Below are 18,057 nucleotides of genomic sequence, written 5' to 3'. Positions count from 1 at the left end.
ACTTGAGTTAGAATTTGTTCAGGGCACTGTGACTGATGCCCTCTCTCTTGTACATAAGTAGCCAGAGCTCTGTTTTACTGTTACCTGAAAGCCAGCTGCACCTCAGCAGTGCAGGTCTCACTAGCAGCAGGGTGAGACATTGGTTAAGGACTGACTGAAGGAAGAGGGCTGCCTACTGAATCACGTGCCCCACCTGGGTTTTCTCTGGAGATCAGCCAGCCAAAGAACCAGCAAGACCTGACCCTATTTAGCTGGTAAGAGCGAACGGAATCACAACACAAACAAATGTGGCTTCAGGCAGCGGTTAAGGAGGCAGCTTGTGTCTTGGAGGCTGCCTGAGGCACAGAAATGAAATGTATAAGAGAATGCAAGGTGACACGGGGAGCTCAGCCAGAGGAAATGGGAGAGAAGGGACACGCCCACCTTCCCTTTATTCCCCTATGGGCCATAAACCCACAAACATTACACAATGCTCATTAGACCAGACTTACGACTTGCCTGGGGATGTTTGCCAAGCAGCGTTCAGGCCTCAATTAGGAGATGGGGTGTGGCACAGATCACAGGCGCACATCTCATATGCCCTATTAATGCACCATTAGAGCTCGAGCGCCACAGTAAGGAGGTGGTGGTTCCATCATGCAAGGCCTCTAGCTGGCCTTTAAATCTCCCCCTGTGCGTGCTGTGACGTGGGTTTCTCTTCCCAGATGGCATTACTAGGGATTCGCTCACACACAGCTGCATTGCAGAGAGATGTGTTACTTCAGGGAGTATCTCCAATCAAACTTGCTTCCCAGGAAAATGAACTAAGAAGATAAGAGTCCCCATCCTGACCTCCGGAGCACCCCGGAGGCAGGATAGCAGTATGGGAGTCAAGACAAAAAAGGAAGGGATTACTTGCAAGTAGAGAGAGGGATAGTGGAGATGAGAGCAAAGGCACTGCAAAAGCAGACTCTCATACTGCAGAGTGTCTGCCGACTCTTCCATGGATAGCCACATGCGAGTCGGGGAGGAAGGAGGGAAAAAACCCCACAAGAGCAAGGCATCTGGCTGTAAAGGAGTCTAGGGGAGAGGGTGAATGAGTGGAAAAATTTTTCCAGTGTAAGAAGAACCTGGGCCATGATTTTCAGAAGTGACTAGTGATTTTGAGTGGCCAAGATGAATGAGCCTGATTTTCAGAGGACAGGTGCCCAGCACTTTCTGAAAACCGGGCTGCTTTTTGACAAGGTAAAGCTGGGCACCCCAAAACTGAAGCATTCCAAACCAATCATCACTTCTGAAAACCTTGGCCCTGCTCTCTAGCAGAGCTTGGATACGGATGTAACATGTAACTGGAAAAAGCTACAGCACGTCACTCACTGAGACGTGCATGCAGACAAGTCTTGGTGGGTGCGTATACGTAACATTCATAATGTCTGACAGCATGGCTAGGATTAGTACAGCAATAGCCAGGATCAGGGCCGCACTGTGCTAGAGTAAGATACGAGATGCAACAGGTGGGAACAAACAAACAGAGGGAGGAAGAGTAGCAGTGAGAGGAAGGTCGGGTTACATGCACTGACAGTATGTAAAACGTGCAGTTCTGAGGTGTTTTTTCTTATACATGTAAAGAGACAGTAATGTTAGTAGTTCTTGCTGGCGGCCATAGCTGTACCATCACGTAGTTGTTAAAGGAGTTTAGAGCTAGGAGGTTTTTGTCTCTGCCCTTCGGGGAAGGAAAGAGGGCAGAATTTGTGTCCTGTCACTTGCATGAGTTCTAATCCTCCAGGACATTGACCATCAGGGCTCTTACCTGGCCGCAGGACTCGGATCTCTAGTAGGTTGGAGGTTCTGTCTGCCAGTCGTGTCCAACTGCTGTTGTAGTTCTTCCGCCACAACTCGGCCACGCACTGGTACTTGCCGGCCTCAGTGTCACTGGCCCGGCTGATGCTGAGGCGCACGTTGTTGCTGGACTCTGCTTTTTCAATGGCAGTGCGGGTCCGGAAGCCCATGTACCTGTCTCCCCACTGGACCCCACCGTCCCGAGTGAAGGTGACCAGGTCATGGAATTCTGTGCTGCCCGCTGGCTGGAAGCGCCATGTCACAGACACTGGGACCCAGGATGGATAGTGCGGCTTGATGATACACTGGAGGTCAAATGATTCATTGTAGGTCACTCCTGGGGTTCGGGATATGGCTGTGACAGCAAAACCAGCCTCTGCAGAAAGAGAGAGAAATGAGTGAGACTGAAGAGAGTTTGGAGAACTCTGTCAAATGAGGCTTGCCACAATGCTGAAATGGCTACAGCAGTGGTTCTCCAATTATACTCCCTGGAAAGCTACTGGTGCTTCTCGTTTCCCCTTACTAAGTTACCTTAAAAGCACCTAACACACTTCAAATACAGTACTTGCTCCCACAGGAACTTTCCATGTAAGCCACTGCTGCAGTGCAACAGGGATAGTATTTCATTTCCAACAGGAGGGGAGGTGGTTCCTGCAGCCCTGAATGGGAGGGGAGGTGTCTGTGAGAACCTCTCTTCTAAAACATGGTTCACACCAGTGGGTCTCAACCCATGGTCCACTTGCAACCCAAGCAGCACACAGCTGTGGCTCATGTGACATCCTCATGGCCATACAGGTAGTAAATATATTGTGTAGCTGTGGCCCACATAACACACAGAGAAGCTGCATATGTGGCCCACAATGGTAAATAGGTTGAGAACCACTGGTCCACACTATTGAAGTACTGAAGAAGAACTGGAACACTGAGCAAATAGGGAGGAAGCTGGTAATCACAGAGAACCTTCACAACAGCCAGACCTAAACTGTAGAAACTGGATGAAAGTTTGACCACTAATCTCACAGCATTCAGAGCTTGATTCAATACCCACCTCTTGGCCCAGATTTTCCTGCAATAGTAAAATTTTGTATTCATAATTTTCTCCCTGCCCTCAAATCCAAGCCTACCTCCTGGTGGCACTGAAGGGGTGACGGGAGGGGAAAGAGGGGACACCTTGTTGTCATTTATACTCTTGAGAGGTGCCCATTGCTCTAGTATTTGAGCACCAATATAAAAACCCTGGATAGAGAACCCTTGAGTTAGAGTGAGGACTCTCTGGTTTTAGTTTTTATGCGACTCAATCACCTAGGCAGTGACTCTCATTGTCTCTCAATTACAGCTATATTTGTATAAAATATATAATTTATATACCCATCCACACACTATATAATACATATTTTCTGGATTATATTTTATAGAGTTTTTTGTTTTGCTTCAGGGTGTTTTAAAACTAACACAACATTAAGGTGCGAGGACAATATATTCTTAATTAACTGTCGTAAATTCAGAATATAGAAATTTTATGAAGCCCTCAGTGCAGTCCCATGCATGGATCCAACAGAAGCAGAAATATCTGATATTTGAGAATAGATTATCAGCCTACTAAATTCTGTAAATTACTGCCAAAGAGAATTCTTCATTGCCTTGAATGCAATATCAAGACAGATTACAAACCCATGGAAAACTGGCCAGGCAGCAAAAGGAGGGAATAGTCCTTGAATTCAGACTATTCAGGAGATGGTACCTTCTGACCTTTGGGTTAAACAGACATTAATTAACAATAGTAGGCAGATGGGACATTAATTGCAGTGAGCAGATTAAATTCCACATGCCAGCCTTGCCACAGAGCAGCCACTGAGATCTCTGCACACTTATAGCAAGTGGGCTCAGGAATCCTAATAATCAAAAGACGTCACCATGGCAGGGTTCCGGGCCATGTAATTACTGCAAAAACAGGTCAGTCTTTGGGATTAAAGCTTTTAGAAATGTGTTTAACGATTATCCAGGAGAAGAGGAAGAGGCCCAGTGAGCTGCCCGCATTGCAAGATCTTTGCATCTCATCACCACATAAAGCGTGGCAGCCACCCTACCCAGGGAAGTACATATCAGGCCCAGTCCAGAGCATAGCCAAGACGTCAGACCCTAGTGCCAGAGACTGAAGGTGTAGAAAGCTGGTTTAATTTTTACAAGGTCATCTGGTCTTGTAAAATTAGGCTTGGTCTGTATTTAAAAATTAAATGGACCAAGCTTGGTCTCTAAGGGCTGTGAAAAATGTTGTGAGCCATAGTTAGATTGGCCTAGCCCCCAGAATAGATGCAGCTACATTGAGAGAAGAATTCTGCCATTGGCTCAGCTATCACCTTTTGGAGAGGTGGCAGAAAATCCCTTCCGTTGATGTAGGAAGTGTCTACACTACAACAGCACAGCTGCACCGCTGTCGTGGCTGCTCTAGCAGCTGTAGTGCAGACATGCTCCTTTGCCCAGACTAAGGGTATTACGAAAGGATTTCTCGACTGCCATGCAGGAACCAGATCTGCATTCTCTGGCTCTCAACTCTCGTGTACATTACATCCAAGTTAACAAGCAAACAGCTTTCTTTTACAGCAACCAGTTGCCCTGACAAAATACAAAGGGTGGGGACGGGGACGTGGGGCTTCCTTCAATGCCATGTTTTCTCCCCTCATCAGTTCCTGATCCGATGAATGAGCCCAGGGCTCTGTAGAAAGCAGTACACTTGATTTGTTCACTGACTTAGGATCAAAGAACTATGATCCTTGCTAAGCAGAGAGGAGACTATTTTAGTAACTAGGGGAAGACTACCCCCACCACAGTCTCTCTCTCTCAGCAGATTTTGTGAAAGCTTTTCCCCTCTCCCCCACATTGATCTACCAAGAACACTTCAATTGTGGCCTGCAGCACACACACTATTTCAAGCTCTGAGACTCCTCACAGCTTTCCCTGTGGCCCCTTAGCTCCCATATGCAGCATTCCTTACTATTCCAGCTCTAGGAGCACCCTTAACACAACTCTGCCCATGTACACATCATCAGAGGACAGCTATTCCCCAATGGCTTGCAGGGGCCAAGATCCCTAGCACTCCGCAAGGCGGCAGGACCCTCATGTGTTCAGAGGCTTTTAGTCTCTGGCTGTAGTAATAAAAAACACTACCCTCTTTAGCACATGCCATTCAAGTATCACAAAGCATTTCACAAATATTAAGAGGGGGGGAAAAAATCAGACTTAGCAAAAGGATGTCGGACATTTTCTCCTTCAAATTTTATTGGGCTGTAGTAACACCTCTTGGTTATATAAATAGGAACTAGTTATGATCTGTCAATCTGAGATTTCTCTGGAAGAGGGAACTGCAGTGGAAGGTCAATTTATTAATTTTTAATTGCATTTTCTGGAACTACTGGGAAGTTTTACACAGTTAACTTTCAACAAGTAGAATGAATTAATGAACGTGACACACACATTTTAGAACTAGGTCATTCCAATTACCATCTTGCTAACTTCCCCCTGCATCCCACTCCCCCTACTCTTCAATTCTGGCATGAAATTAGCTGCCGGCTTCACCAGACTACACAAAATACAAATTAAGATCTTCAGCTGATTCTCAGCTATGCTGATTTACACCAGCTGAGAAACTGACCTTAATGCTTTCTTACCCAGGATTCTTGCCAGCTTGTATAAGATTGAAAGCAATGATTTCTAGCTCTAGACAGAATAACTCTTAAGAACAGGTCAGAACTGAAAGGGAGGAAGGAAAAGCAAGATGCTAATCAAAATGTGATATGATTTTAAAGGTCTTCGTTAATACTGTATTGCACTGGAAAGCTGCGAATCCATCCCAACTTTCCAATCACAACATACAGCAATTGTTTATAGCCCTGGCATTTTTCAGGTTATCAGGCTTTCAAGAACAGTCACTAGTTCTTCAGACCTGCAGGGCATTTTTGGCACTGGTCTGGCACTTAGTAAGTCTACATCCATGCAGTTGCCAAAATACCCTCGGTGTGGTTTTTACTGTCTTCAACACTCAGAGGGATTAGTTGTGAGAACAGGGCACCAGCAATCAGGACTCCTGGGTTCTAGTCCCAGGCTAATAGACTTGGCTAATAGACTCAACTGTGTGGCCTTGGGCCAGTCGCCGAGGGCCTGATTTTCAGATGTGCAAAGGGCAGCTCGTGCCAACATCTGATGGAGTGGCAGGTGCTCAGAATTTCCGAGAGTCAGGCTCACAGTCTCCCTGCACTTCACCTTCCTCATCTGGAGAGTGGAGATAATATTTACCTAGTCCACAAAGAAGTCGGGAGGCTTAATGTTCACAAAGTGTTACAGAAGTGCCATTTCCCACTCTGTCTCTCTAATGCCAGACGTTGGAGTTCCTGGGTAATGTGACGTGCTGCACTCCTACAGCGAAGCTGTCTACAGGCACATTGATTCCCACTCAGAAACAAGCTTCTCCCACCAGAAGTATGCCCCTCCCTCTAACTCTTAGCTCTGTAGCCATACAGCACAAGCCAGCAATGCCTGCGACCACCTCCTGACTCGCTGTAATCAAAACCCCATGAGGGTGAGGTGCTGGAAAGCATTGCACAGACACCACAGTGCCACTGGTACTCACCCAGAGCAGTGATGGATACGGGCATGCTAGCGTGCCGCTCCCCAATCATCTGCCACTCCCCATCTTGCGTCCGTGTCCACTCTGTCACACGGCACTCATAGTGGCCCTCATCTGCCTTGACACTGTTGAAGATCTCCAGGGTGAAGGAGCCAGGCCGCACCTGCTCCATCTGGATGCCCCCATAGCTGCTACGTTCTGAGTAAGAGGGACCCGGCTGCAGCGTGCCGTCTCGATCCAGCCGCACAACATCACTACGCCTGTTCTGCTTGTCCACAAGTTGCCAGGTGACGGAGAGATGGCTTTGGGGCCCAAATCCCGAGCGCACACTGCAGCCAAAGCGCAGGCTCTCCCCTTCTAGGACATTGCTGGCATTGTTGGTCATCTCCACGGAGATGCTGGTCTCTAAAGAGACAGAAAAGAAACATGTGTACATGGAAGAGATGATTATACTCATCCATTTGCCAATATTCAAGAAAAGCAGAGTCTTGGGAAGGAGTTCTTCCAAACTTAGGTGCATGAAACCACACACACATTGGATCTGCGTGTGGCTAATGTGTGTGTGTGCGCAAATATCCAAAGCATGCACATGGGCAGTGACTTGCTATTGAGGGACTTGTGTGCCTAAGCTAGGGGAGGGCCAAACTTTGAAAATCTGTCCCATTATTGCCTGTGACGAGTCACAACGTCTTCTGATCACAGGTCCAGGACAAGACCGTAGAAGAGGAATGTGCTAAAAGCACAGGTGTTACTACTGGTACTGTAACTCCTGTCCTGCCAAAAGGCTTCCAATCCATTGATTTACAACAATCACAGAATTCTGATCATCATCTTGCCATTTCCAATTCCTACCCAGTTTTCGCAGCCGTTCTCTCACAAACTACTAGAGCTCATTATCAATGCTTTATGCCATCAGAAAAGTGGGATCTTGAAGTTTCAAGAGATATAAAGAGGTATGGCTTGATTTTCACAGGTGCCAAGTGCTGGTACGCCCACTGCTTTTTGTGGGAGTTGCAGATGCTTAGCACCTTTGAAAAAAACATTAAGTCCTGTTAGTTTGTTTCTAGCACTGGTGGTTATGAAATCTCACACTTGTAATCTGTTACAGTTCTAGTCTAGAAGTGCTACTTTTTAGGCATCAGTCCAATCCAGGACTTCTAGCTAATGTAATCTTTAATCCCAAATGAATGAGAGTCTATGCTAAGAAAGTAAAGGCCTACAATTGACCCTTACTTCAGGACAAATGGCTTCAGAACAAGCTGCATCTCACTACAAGGTTAATAAATGGGAGGTAAAAATTACACAAAAGCCTTTTTCAGCTACTCCTTTGTTTGCTCAATATATATTGTTGGGTTAACTTTGATGATACTTGCGTGGCTTGTCACATCAAAGTTATCTGAGTTGGAGAGAAAGAGCAAGACAAAGGAAATGAATGAATCAGAGGGCTAGCTCTTCTTGCCCTGTCTTTTCTGTATTTATCACATCCCCTCCAACACACACAAGGCGTTCAAACAGGGTCAGACAAGAATGTTTTCACTAGGCTGGCTGAGTGAAGCATCCAGTGACAGAGTTGGATCTTTGAGCTAAAGAGCGAATGGTGGCTTGGGAAGGATGCAGTTGTTTCTGCTTCTTGGCCTAGGGCACATCCCCTCCGATCTGAGGAGCTGATGGGATCTCCTGCAAGAGCACCAAAGCAGGGGCATCTGAGCAGCAGGCACTAACATATTTCCAGTGGCTGGGCTGCTTCCCGGATGAACTGGGAGCTGGTTTGGGACCAGCAGCACTCCCAATTCAGCCTTTTAAGATGGGGTAACACCTTAAAGTTCCCATATTCCTGCTGGGAGGTGGGAAAAGTGGGAGAATAAAGACAAGGTTTCCAGCAAAGATCCCAAACTCCCTTCTCTGCTATCAAAGTAAGAACTACAACCTGGGGCAAACCCCAAGGCAAGGGCCAATTTTTCCAGCCTAAGAACCTGAGTAGTGGATACGTCCCTCCCCGGCCTTTGAAGATCTTTCTAGCTGGGTTTCTAAGCCACACCAAACAAGCCTTCACTGTGCATAAACTTCTCCGGTTGAGGTCCCACCACAGGTGACCACAGCTAAGTTTCTCAGGCAGTCTGCTTTGCATGGGAGGGCACACACAGACACAGCACCATGCAGGAGCATGCCAGTCTCTACTTACTGAGGGGCAAGACCGTGATGGGCGTGTTCTTCGGCCGCTTGCTCTCCTTATCAATGAAGTCCCCTGTCACCGTCTTCTCCCGCTCCGTCACCCGGCAGTTGTATTTGCCGCTGTCCTCCAGGCGGAGGCGGTAGATCTTTAGAACAAAGACATTGTCGCTCTCCTTGGCTACCTTGAGCTGCCCCAGCGCCTCGCGCTGGGCAAAGTCACTGTTGAGGACAGGCACGGCGTTGGGCCCCAGGCTGGCAATCAGGGAGCTGTTGAAGGCCCACGAGATGGAGAAGTAGCGTTCTGGGACGTTCTGTGCCTCCAAGATACACCGGAACTCCACAGGCTCACCCACTGTGTACGTCCGCTTCTCTGTCTCCAACCGGACACTGAACTCCTTATCTGGAGAGACACAAACCAACGCGCAGCAGCGTCACTGCAGCACTGCACCTTTGGAGGGGACCCTCACCCAAGAGCCAGACTGGGTGGCAGGACACTTCCATGCTTCATTTTAACCCACTTCTCAGCCCCCCCCACTCCCCCCATCCCACATGTACACTGCTTTCATGCCCCTGCGTCCCTCCCTGTTACCTCTGCCATTAACATACAGTCAACACAGTACTTAAGCAGGGGTGTACAGTGCATGCAATTGCTGCCTGGGAGAACACAGTTCATCTCACTCTCAGGAGGAGAAGCAGCCAGCTGCTTGGTGTGCAAAAGCTGCAAACACAATCAAACTAGGAGCAGGGGAGAGGAGGAATAGCTCATTTCTTCTCAGCGTTTTTATATTAGAAATGCTGTTATGGTCAGAAGAATGACTCCAAAATATACCCTCTCAATTACCCTGACCCCTTATATAAAACTGTACAGACACCCCTTTGAAGTGAGTACAGTTCTGTTTTTCAGAAACTGGGATCAGAGCAGGGGGGAGGGGGTTAGGACACAAGAGAGGGTGCAGGGTCCGGCCGACACTTATGTCAGGCAGCTCCCGGAAGCAGCAGCATGTCCCCTCTCCAGCTCCTACGCAGAGGTGTGGCCAGACGGCGCTGCATGCTACCCCATCCGCCAGCGCTATCCCCACAGTCCCCATTGGCCACAGTTCCCGGCCAATGGGAGGTGGAGAGCTGGCACTTGGGGTGGGTCCAGCACGCATAGTCCCCTGGCTGCCCCTACACCTAGGAGCTGGAGAGGGGACATGCTGCTGTTTCTGGGAGCTGTACAGGGCCAGGGCAGGCAGGGAGCATGCCATAGCCCCTCTGTGCCACCAACCAGACTTTTAACAGCCCGGTCAGCAGTGCCACCAGGGTCTCTCTTCAACTGGACGTTCCGGTCGAAAACCAAACACCTGCAACCCTAGGATGTTCTATAATTGAGAAATCCTGCAGAAGGGAACACTGGTGCAGAGCCCAAGCCTCACTAGTGAGAGGAGTGCACCCCCGGGGAGTGGGAGGTCTCTGGACACTCCAGGGACACAGGCCAAAGAGATTAGCCACTTGCAGTAGGAAACGTAGCATGATAGGAGGCCTGTTTTTGGAGGCCTTTGTTTGCCAGAAGCTGGGAATGGGTGACAGGGAATGGATCACTATTACAGCACATCTATTGACATCTGTCCTTCCTACCAGCAACAAAGCTGTTCTGGTGACCCTCTTGAGAATGTTCTGCCACTGGTCACCTGAGGTTCCTCCCAGGAAACTGTTAACGAGATCACCTCAGATGATTAAACACACTGTGACAAAGCACAGGGAGAGAGCTGGATTTTGAGGTAGCCAAGGCCCACAACATCCATGGCTTTCTCCTGTCTAGTGTTAAGAATGACTCTAGCAAGAGGGCTTTCATGACTTTCCTAAGGAGACTCTTCTGTAGCCAAACCAAACCTGCCTGATAGCAGCACACACATGCAGCAAGGCAAGGAAGGCTGAGCTAGTCACCCATTGGCCTGCTCAATACCTGAGAAGTCTCTTGTAAGTGGAACTCTCACACATTCCCCGCTCTCTCCCTTATTGCAGCACCCACTGCTCCTCCTGATACCTGTCCAAGAGAAAGAAAACCCTGCAAATACTAACCAGTAGCTTGGATGTTGACGGTGGTGCCCTCGGAGCGCTTGCGGGTCATGGCGTACCAGGACTTGTCAGGGTCCTGGATCCACTCAGTTGCCTCGCAGTAGAACTCGCCCTGGTCCAATGGCTGGAGGTTGTAGACTGTGAGCTTGGAAGTGGTCTCTCCCACCTTGTCTAGGCGGACATCGCCGGTGGCCTGCCTCTGCGCGTAGGTGCTGCCTGCCCGCAGGACGAAGTCGCGGCTCAGGGAGATCACCTCCACTGGAGGCTCGCCCACTTTCTGGCGGTACCAGGAGATGGAGAGGTGACTGTGTTGGGCTGTACTCTTAGACACCTCGCATTTCAGCTCCAGAGAGTCGCGCTCCACTTTGTTTAGTGTCTGTGGAACTGAGGTCACCCGCAAGGAGTCTGGAATAACTGCAATAAAGAGAATGAAGACAGGGAGGAGATGAGAAAAAAAAATCTTTAGCAGTAGCGGCATTAAGAAACCTCTGAGCCAAGGGAGCGACTAAAGGCTGGATTCTTTAAAGGAGCACTGGGAAGAAGGCTTCTATTTACAGTTCCAGTGACTCAGACATTAGAGATGGAAAGCCCTATTAGGCCACATCTAGTCCTCCCCAAAGCCCTCAGCCCATGCAGATTGTTACCGACAGCATATTTTCTGGTGCTTCGTTTAGTCTACCGCTAAATGCCCCCAAGCTACCATACAGAGGGGCCTTCTATCACTTCCCTTGGGTTACTGTCGCGTAGCTTAATAGATCCTACTTACTGTCGAGGGCACTTATCAGATGCAGCCTACGTTGTCCTCTTAATTCCATGCCTTCACTTTTTGTCATACACCTCTGGACCACCCTTAATAATCACTCCCCCCCTCAAAATATTTATACACCATTGCTAGGGCCTTTGCCCCCTGTAAGTCATTGTTTGGACAAGTAGACATATTTAAGATCTTTCAATTTTCCCTCTTAAAAAAAGTCAGGAGACAATTCTTCTCTCCCTTATTTATGTCTGTCCACATTTTAACTCCCTCAGCAAAATGGCGTTACTGTATTTAGAGGATGCTGGCTCCTCTGAGGGCAGCAGTGCAACCACACAATAGTCAATTGCCTGTGTCCTCCTCAGACAGACAGACATCAGGGAATTGGCAATAAGGCTATTAGACACATGTCAAGTTGATTTAGCAAATGGACAGGAAATAAATGCCATGTATCCCATTAAAAAATAGGAGTCATTTCACCACTGTCTATTTCTACAACAAAGATTAGCCATGAGAGGGAAACACAGGGAGAATCAGAGAGAGGGAAAGATAATTAACAAAACAGGCAAAGAGTCCAACTTGAGAGAGAAAAATCTGTTTGCACAGAACCCACATCTTCTGGCTACTTAACAACAGAATTTCTCCCACATCTCTCCTGGCCCTCCTTTCTCTGTATGCCAAAGGCATGAGGGAGATGGGAGAAGACCACTGGATTTGAAGGGGCACTAATGCCAAGCTCAAAAAGCACAAAAACATGCAAGGCAATGCAGGGGTACCATATTAGTACTTGCATCTACTTTTGAATTCATTTTTTAGAAACAGACTATTTCAAGTTGATACGATCCTGTTTTAAAAAGGGAAAGGTTTCTAGACTGTCTGCAAAAGCAAAGTACCAAAGACGAACAAAAGGCAGAGTGGTAACAGAGTTATCCTCTGGAGCCTACAGATGGGCGGCACCAGTGACTCTGCTGCTGCTCATAGCTTTGACAAGTACCAGCAGAGTGAAATTAACATGTCTCTGGCCAGTTCTACAGCCAATACTGTGAGTTGCAACCAGTCAGACACTGAAGTTATCTGTGGGTGAGGACTCAAATAATGAGAAAGGGGAGGGATTAGCAAGGAGGTGGAGAAAGTGAGGGAGAGAGAACTTCTCCTGTCCAGCAGGGAGAGGGGAGGTGCTTCCACAATCATCGACTATTTACTAGCCAGAGACTTATGAAAATAGAAGCCCCACAAGCAGGGACAGTACCGTGGTAGAAATCCCTTTCTTACCAGGTCACTGCCCCGGGATATCAGCAGCAATGCTGACCCTCTTCCCCCATCCTCCCATTATTTTCTCACACATTGCCCACTAGGTAGCAGGTGTCCGACAGATTTTTCAAGTCCTGTCCTACCCAGGTGTCTGAGAGTGAATTATTCAGTTTCCCCTTGCCTTTGCCTTTAAGCTCAGCAATGACCATGACAGGCAGCAACTAACTTATTCACCACTCTTTCTTGATGAGATTTAAATTTCTCATTTGAAACCCATCTGAGTAAATTTCCAGAGCAGCTCAGTTCCTTGTCTCCGCCCTGCAGTCCTGGGGCTCTCTTGTAACTGTTTTATATTATTAAATAAATTAAATCTGATTGTCATCTTGCTAAAGTCTCCTTCCTGCTGTGCTGCCTCAAAGGAGGATAGCTTTGCTACACTGGCCTCCAAGGGATACAGATCAAGGAGTGGAAGTGGTTTTGAGAAAAAAGCACAGGACACTTCTCCACTAACTGTGACCACTGCAGTACCTCATGTTATCACTTTCCCGAGTCCTTCCTTTACCTAGGTATTTCCATATTTATAGCAACACATCCATCACCGAGCTTCGAGGGCTCTGCATACCCCCCATTACGACATTCTTGAGTCCCCATACAACTTTGCCAATGCACCTCAATCCTGACCAGCTAAATACATTGATATTCCACTCCCTGCCTATGAGGGCTCGTCTGCACTTACGACGCAGCTGCTTAGAGAAGACACTACTTCCATTGATGCCATCAGTGTACCTCCTACCTGCCCACGAAGCAGTAGCTATGTTGATGGAAGAAGCCCTCCCGTTCACACAGCGCTGTCTACATGTTGCTCAGGGTTGGGGATTTTCCACATTCCTAAGCGACGTGCTTATACTGACAAATTTGTAGTGTGGACCATGGCTTAGTGAAAGCCACTGCAAGTCCTAACATACAGGAGTCGCTCATTCTGCGAAGTGAGCCAGATTACACTCAGTTAGGGTGCACGGGCTGGGTCTATAAAGTTTGGGTCATGCTCTCCCCATACACTACAGCAGACCTCCCACTGAAACAAACAAACAAACAGGTGATGTGTAAAAAAAGATGGATGCTAATCTTTTATATTAGTAACCACACTTGAAGCTACTGTTGCATTCAACATCAATGGGAAAAGGACAATACAGGGCACTTCTAGGACCATGCGCATCCGTTGTTTATTAAGCCAGAACATCAATGGACCTGATTCCAAAAAGAATGCTGCAGTGAGGAACAATGGTGAGGGAATAAAGGCAGGACACAGCGACAAGGCAGTGGGGCAGCATATTAAGGGGAGCAGGGAGAATACAAGCCCAGGTGGCTGGGCAGCATGCCCAAGAGAGAAAGGCAGCAGAAAATCATGTGCACAGGGGGGAGGACAAGGACCAGGCAAGAGAGGAAAGAGGGGCTAGGCAGCAGAGAAGTGTGTACAAAGGAGCATGGACAGAGATTAATCAAACTGATTGAGATCTCCTACTGCCATTCTGGAGCCAAAAGATGCTTGGAATTGCTAGAGAAGACAGTGTCCATTTTTTTATTGGAAAAAAAAGCAAGACAGCTAAAAATACAGGGCTCCCTAATATTTTCCACGCCGGTAGTTAACATCAGGAGGTATATAAACCACGGAGAGGAAGGGAGATGGTCCCTGAGGCACTCAAAGACACGGTCCATATTATGGAAGTTTGAGAACCAGTGTAATAATAGGAGCTGCCACTAGGTGGTGTCAAGATTTCTGCAAGAATTGTGTCTAGGCAAGAGATTCTGGTAAAGCCCCTCTGCCCGACTTTAAAGATGAGGGGTGCTGCCGAGACAAATGCTTTAGCTGCTCTTGCATTTGGATAAAAATATCCATCTCTTCCCAATAAATCTGGAAACAAACTCCATTCAAAAAAGCGTCTAAACACTCCACAGAAGTGTAAATATTAGCCCTCTGTGGGATAAAACATTAACCCTATTTCACAGCTAGGAAACTGAGCCACTGAGAGGTTAAGAGACTAGTTTAAGGTCTCACAACAAACTTAGTTGCAGAACTGGGATTACATATGAGTTCCTGGCTCTACTGCCTGTGCTTAAATCACAAGACCATGGCATCTCTCGGATATTAATCTCAGAAGGGAAGAATATCATGTATTTTGCTACCAACCCCATCTGCAGCAGCGCCTCTCGTCCCATGCTGAGACATTGGCTCAGTACTGATGGAGCTATGGCCACCAGAATGGCCATTCTTCCACATTTTCTCTCGGGACTCCACAAAAGATAAGTCATCTACAAAATGAGGTGCGACCATGTGATCTGCACACCAGAGGGAAACCGGGAATTTACCAATATTTTACGGATTTAGGCAAATCAATAAACCTCAACTTCCCCCTCTGTAAAATGAGGATAATGCAACTCTAGAAGCAGCATGGGTTGGTGGACAAGACACTGGACTTGGAGGCAGGTCAGAGGCAGAACCAGGTATTGAACTCATATTTCCGGTGGGTGACTGTGGGCAACTCACTTCACCTTTCTGCGATTCTATTTTCCCTCCCACACTTTGCTGTCCAGGGCAGGGACCCTCTCCTTACTGTGTGCATGCAGTGCCTAGCACGCTGGGGGCCTGATCTCAGTTGGTGGTCTATGGGTGCTACTGTAATACAAAAACTGACAACCACCATCACCTCCTGTCTTCTGCAACATAATTACTTAATGTTTTTTCTAATCTTCAAGATCTTTGACAAACACAGTATAAAAGTGGTATGTACTCTAAGACACTATCCCAGGTCCATGGCTGCATATTCCATATAGCATGGATGGGTCTGAGTTTGCCAAGTGCTAAGCAAGGACTATTTAGCCAAAACATAACCTTTCTTCCCTACTCCTTGGAAACCACTCTCTGCCTGAGGAATACTGGGGAATTAACGTGAGTTCAGTTCCCATCTGGCCCATTACATCCTGCTGCCCCACAACAATCCTATCTCAGATTTACTAACCTCCTCCCTGATCTCTCAGGCTGTGCTAGCAAGATACAACCAAGCTGTTCAAGATGAACTGTAATCTGAACACCAATTTAGAGGGCACAGACATAGGCTGAGTCACCTTATTAACCACAGCATAATACAACTGGCACAAAGATTTAACATTTAGTTCTTAGCCCCTGAAAACTGCTCACCCTTCTGTGACCACCAGAGATGTCCCACAGTGCAACACTCTGACATCATGGATATCAAAAGAGTTTGCAGTAGTATGAGAATAATTGGAAGGACACTATTCCTGGGGTCATTCTGTGCAGAAATCTGTGCTTACCTCTGCTCTGAAGCTAGCTTTACAGTTTGCCTTAATGGACTTCATCAGCCCTCACCACTCTAAAATGAGAGCCATGAGGGATGATGTAGCTGCCTTATAATGGCAGAGAGGTTCAGAGGAGACAGGGCTCTGGCATTTGAAGTACCTCAAAGTAAGCAGCAGGCATCAGACACAGCTGCCTGCTCCTGCCTTTCTCAGACACAATCCATACATCCATGGTATTGATTTCCATTCTACACAGTATCCAAAGACTTGCGTACATGTAGGAGGGACGGTGTGGAACGAGAGATACCTAGATTAGCATTGTAATCCTCTCAGCCCTTGTTTCTGGTAATTAGTTGTTTGCGTCAATCTATACCAGCTATAGCACAGCAGACAAAACTACTGCTCCCCCTCCCTAATCAATCAAAAGACATACGCACTGCCTACAGCAGTGGGGAAAACACAGCTGCTTACATGGAGAATGTGATAAACTCCCTAGAGGTCCCCACTGAGAGTGGACAAGATTGAGCAGAACATTCTACAGGGACATGCACCTGGATTGATTTTTTTGTTTTGTTTTTAAAAGTACGGCCCAACTAAAACAAGAAGGAACAGGAAAAGCTGGGCAGTTAAAAGAAAGCGTTGTTCCTATTTCTGATGAACTAAAGTAAAACTGTGTCTTCACATGCAACATGAGTCCCAACTTCGCTTACACTTCAGAACCCCATAATCCATGGAAGGTCAAACTACGGCCCGTGGGCCGGATCTGGCCCGTCAGGGCTCTCGATCCAGCCTGTGGGATTGCCAGCCCCGTGGCACAGGGGGGCTAAGGCAGGCTCCCTGCCTGCCCTAGCCCCGCACCGCTCCCGGAAGCGGCAGGCACCACGTCCCTGCGGCCTCGGGGGGGGGGGGGGAGACAGAGGGCTCCGTGCACTGCCCCCCTGCAGCTCCCATTGGCCGGGAATGGGGAGCCGCGGCCAATGGGAGCTTTGGGGATGATACCTGCAGGCGAGGGCAACATACAGCGGAGTCGCATGCCCTACTCCACCCCATGGAGCCCTTGTAGGACATGCTGGCCACTTCCAGGAGCAGCATGGGGCCAGGGCAGGCAGGGAGCTTGCCTTAGCTCCGCTGCACGCCGCTGCCACCCTGGAGCCGCTCGAGATAAGCGGCGCCAGGCCGGAGCCCGCACCCCAATCCTCTGCTCTGAGCCCGCTAATCCTCTGCCTTGAGCCCCCTGCCACATTCCTCCCTGCACCCCTGCCCTGAGCCCCCTCCTGCATTCTGCAACCCTCCCTGCACCCCAACCACCTGCCTTGAGCCCCCTGCTGCACCCTGCACCCCTCCTGCACCCTAACCCGTTGCCCTGAGCCCCTTCCTGCACACCACACCACACCCTCTCCCACACCCCAACCCCCTGCCCCAGGCCCTGCATACAATTTCCCTACCTAGATATGGCCCTTAGGCCAAAATGTTTGCCCACCCCGCCATAACCCTCCTCCCCCAATCTGGTCTTCCAGAGTCTGGAAACACTGAAAAAACCCTAACACAGCAGAATATGGTAGGATTATACAAGGTAAGAATTGTCACACCAAAACCACTGATTGTGCATTGAGCTGATTACCCAGCCTCCTCATTGTACCAAAGCAGACCACCAGGCCATCAAGCCTAGTATCCTCTAACAGCATTGACACTGGACACTTCATCCCCCTTTTTTTTTTTAAACCCCCCCTCGCTTCTCTACAATGCTATTCCATGGGGTATAGGAGGGACAATTTCTCCCCAATCTGGTAATTAGCTTTAATACCTGAATGCAGACACATTTCATTTTATCACAGCTACCACACTGTATATTGTGCATTTCCCCACACACATGCAAACTTAACTCTAGAGTTAAGCTATTGAGACAATTAACCCTCAAGTAGATTAAATAACTACACAATTATCATATGGAACCCCTAAGCATGAAAAACTTGTATTGACCTGTTAAGGGACTTAGCGTATTCTATTAGCCTTACATTCATGATTCAGTGAATGATAAGAACATGTGAAAATTTACCTTGCAGGTCCC

General features: G+C 48.0%; 1 protein-coding gene across 3 annotated transcripts in view; it reads right to left on the bottom strand.

Moving 5' to 3' along the window:
- Window positions 1-18,057, bottom strand: part of IGSF3 (immunoglobulin superfamily member 3) — a 149,507-nt gene that overhangs the window by 41,694 nt on the left and 89,756 nt on the right. For 2 of the 3 annotated variants that reach the window (XM_045002017.1, XM_045002019.1), the window contains exons 4-7: window positions 10,673-11,083; window positions 8,622-9,011; window positions 6,443-6,844; window positions 1,790-2,194 (exon numbers count right to left, since the gene is read on the bottom strand). In XM_045002017.1, coding sequence (XP_044857952.1) covers window positions 1,790-2,194; window positions 6,443-6,844; window positions 8,622-9,011; window positions 10,673-11,083 — 1,608 coding nt within the window. The remainder of the gene's footprint in view (window positions 1-1,789; window positions 2,195-6,442; window positions 6,845-8,621; window positions 9,012-10,672; window positions 11,084-18,057) is intronic. The other variant, XM_045002018.1, reaches the window with a different exon arrangement.

The sequence above is a fragment of the Mauremys mutica genome, chromosome 1 (genome assembly GCF_020497125.1).
Source record: "Mauremys mutica isolate MM-2020 ecotype Southern chromosome 1, ASM2049712v1, whole genome shotgun sequence".
Taxonomy (NCBI): Eukaryota; Metazoa; Chordata; order Testudines; family Geoemydidae; genus Mauremys; species Mauremys mutica.
The sequence above is the reverse complement of the archived record's forward strand: the minus strand, read 5'-3'. Positions and strand labels throughout refer to the sequence as shown.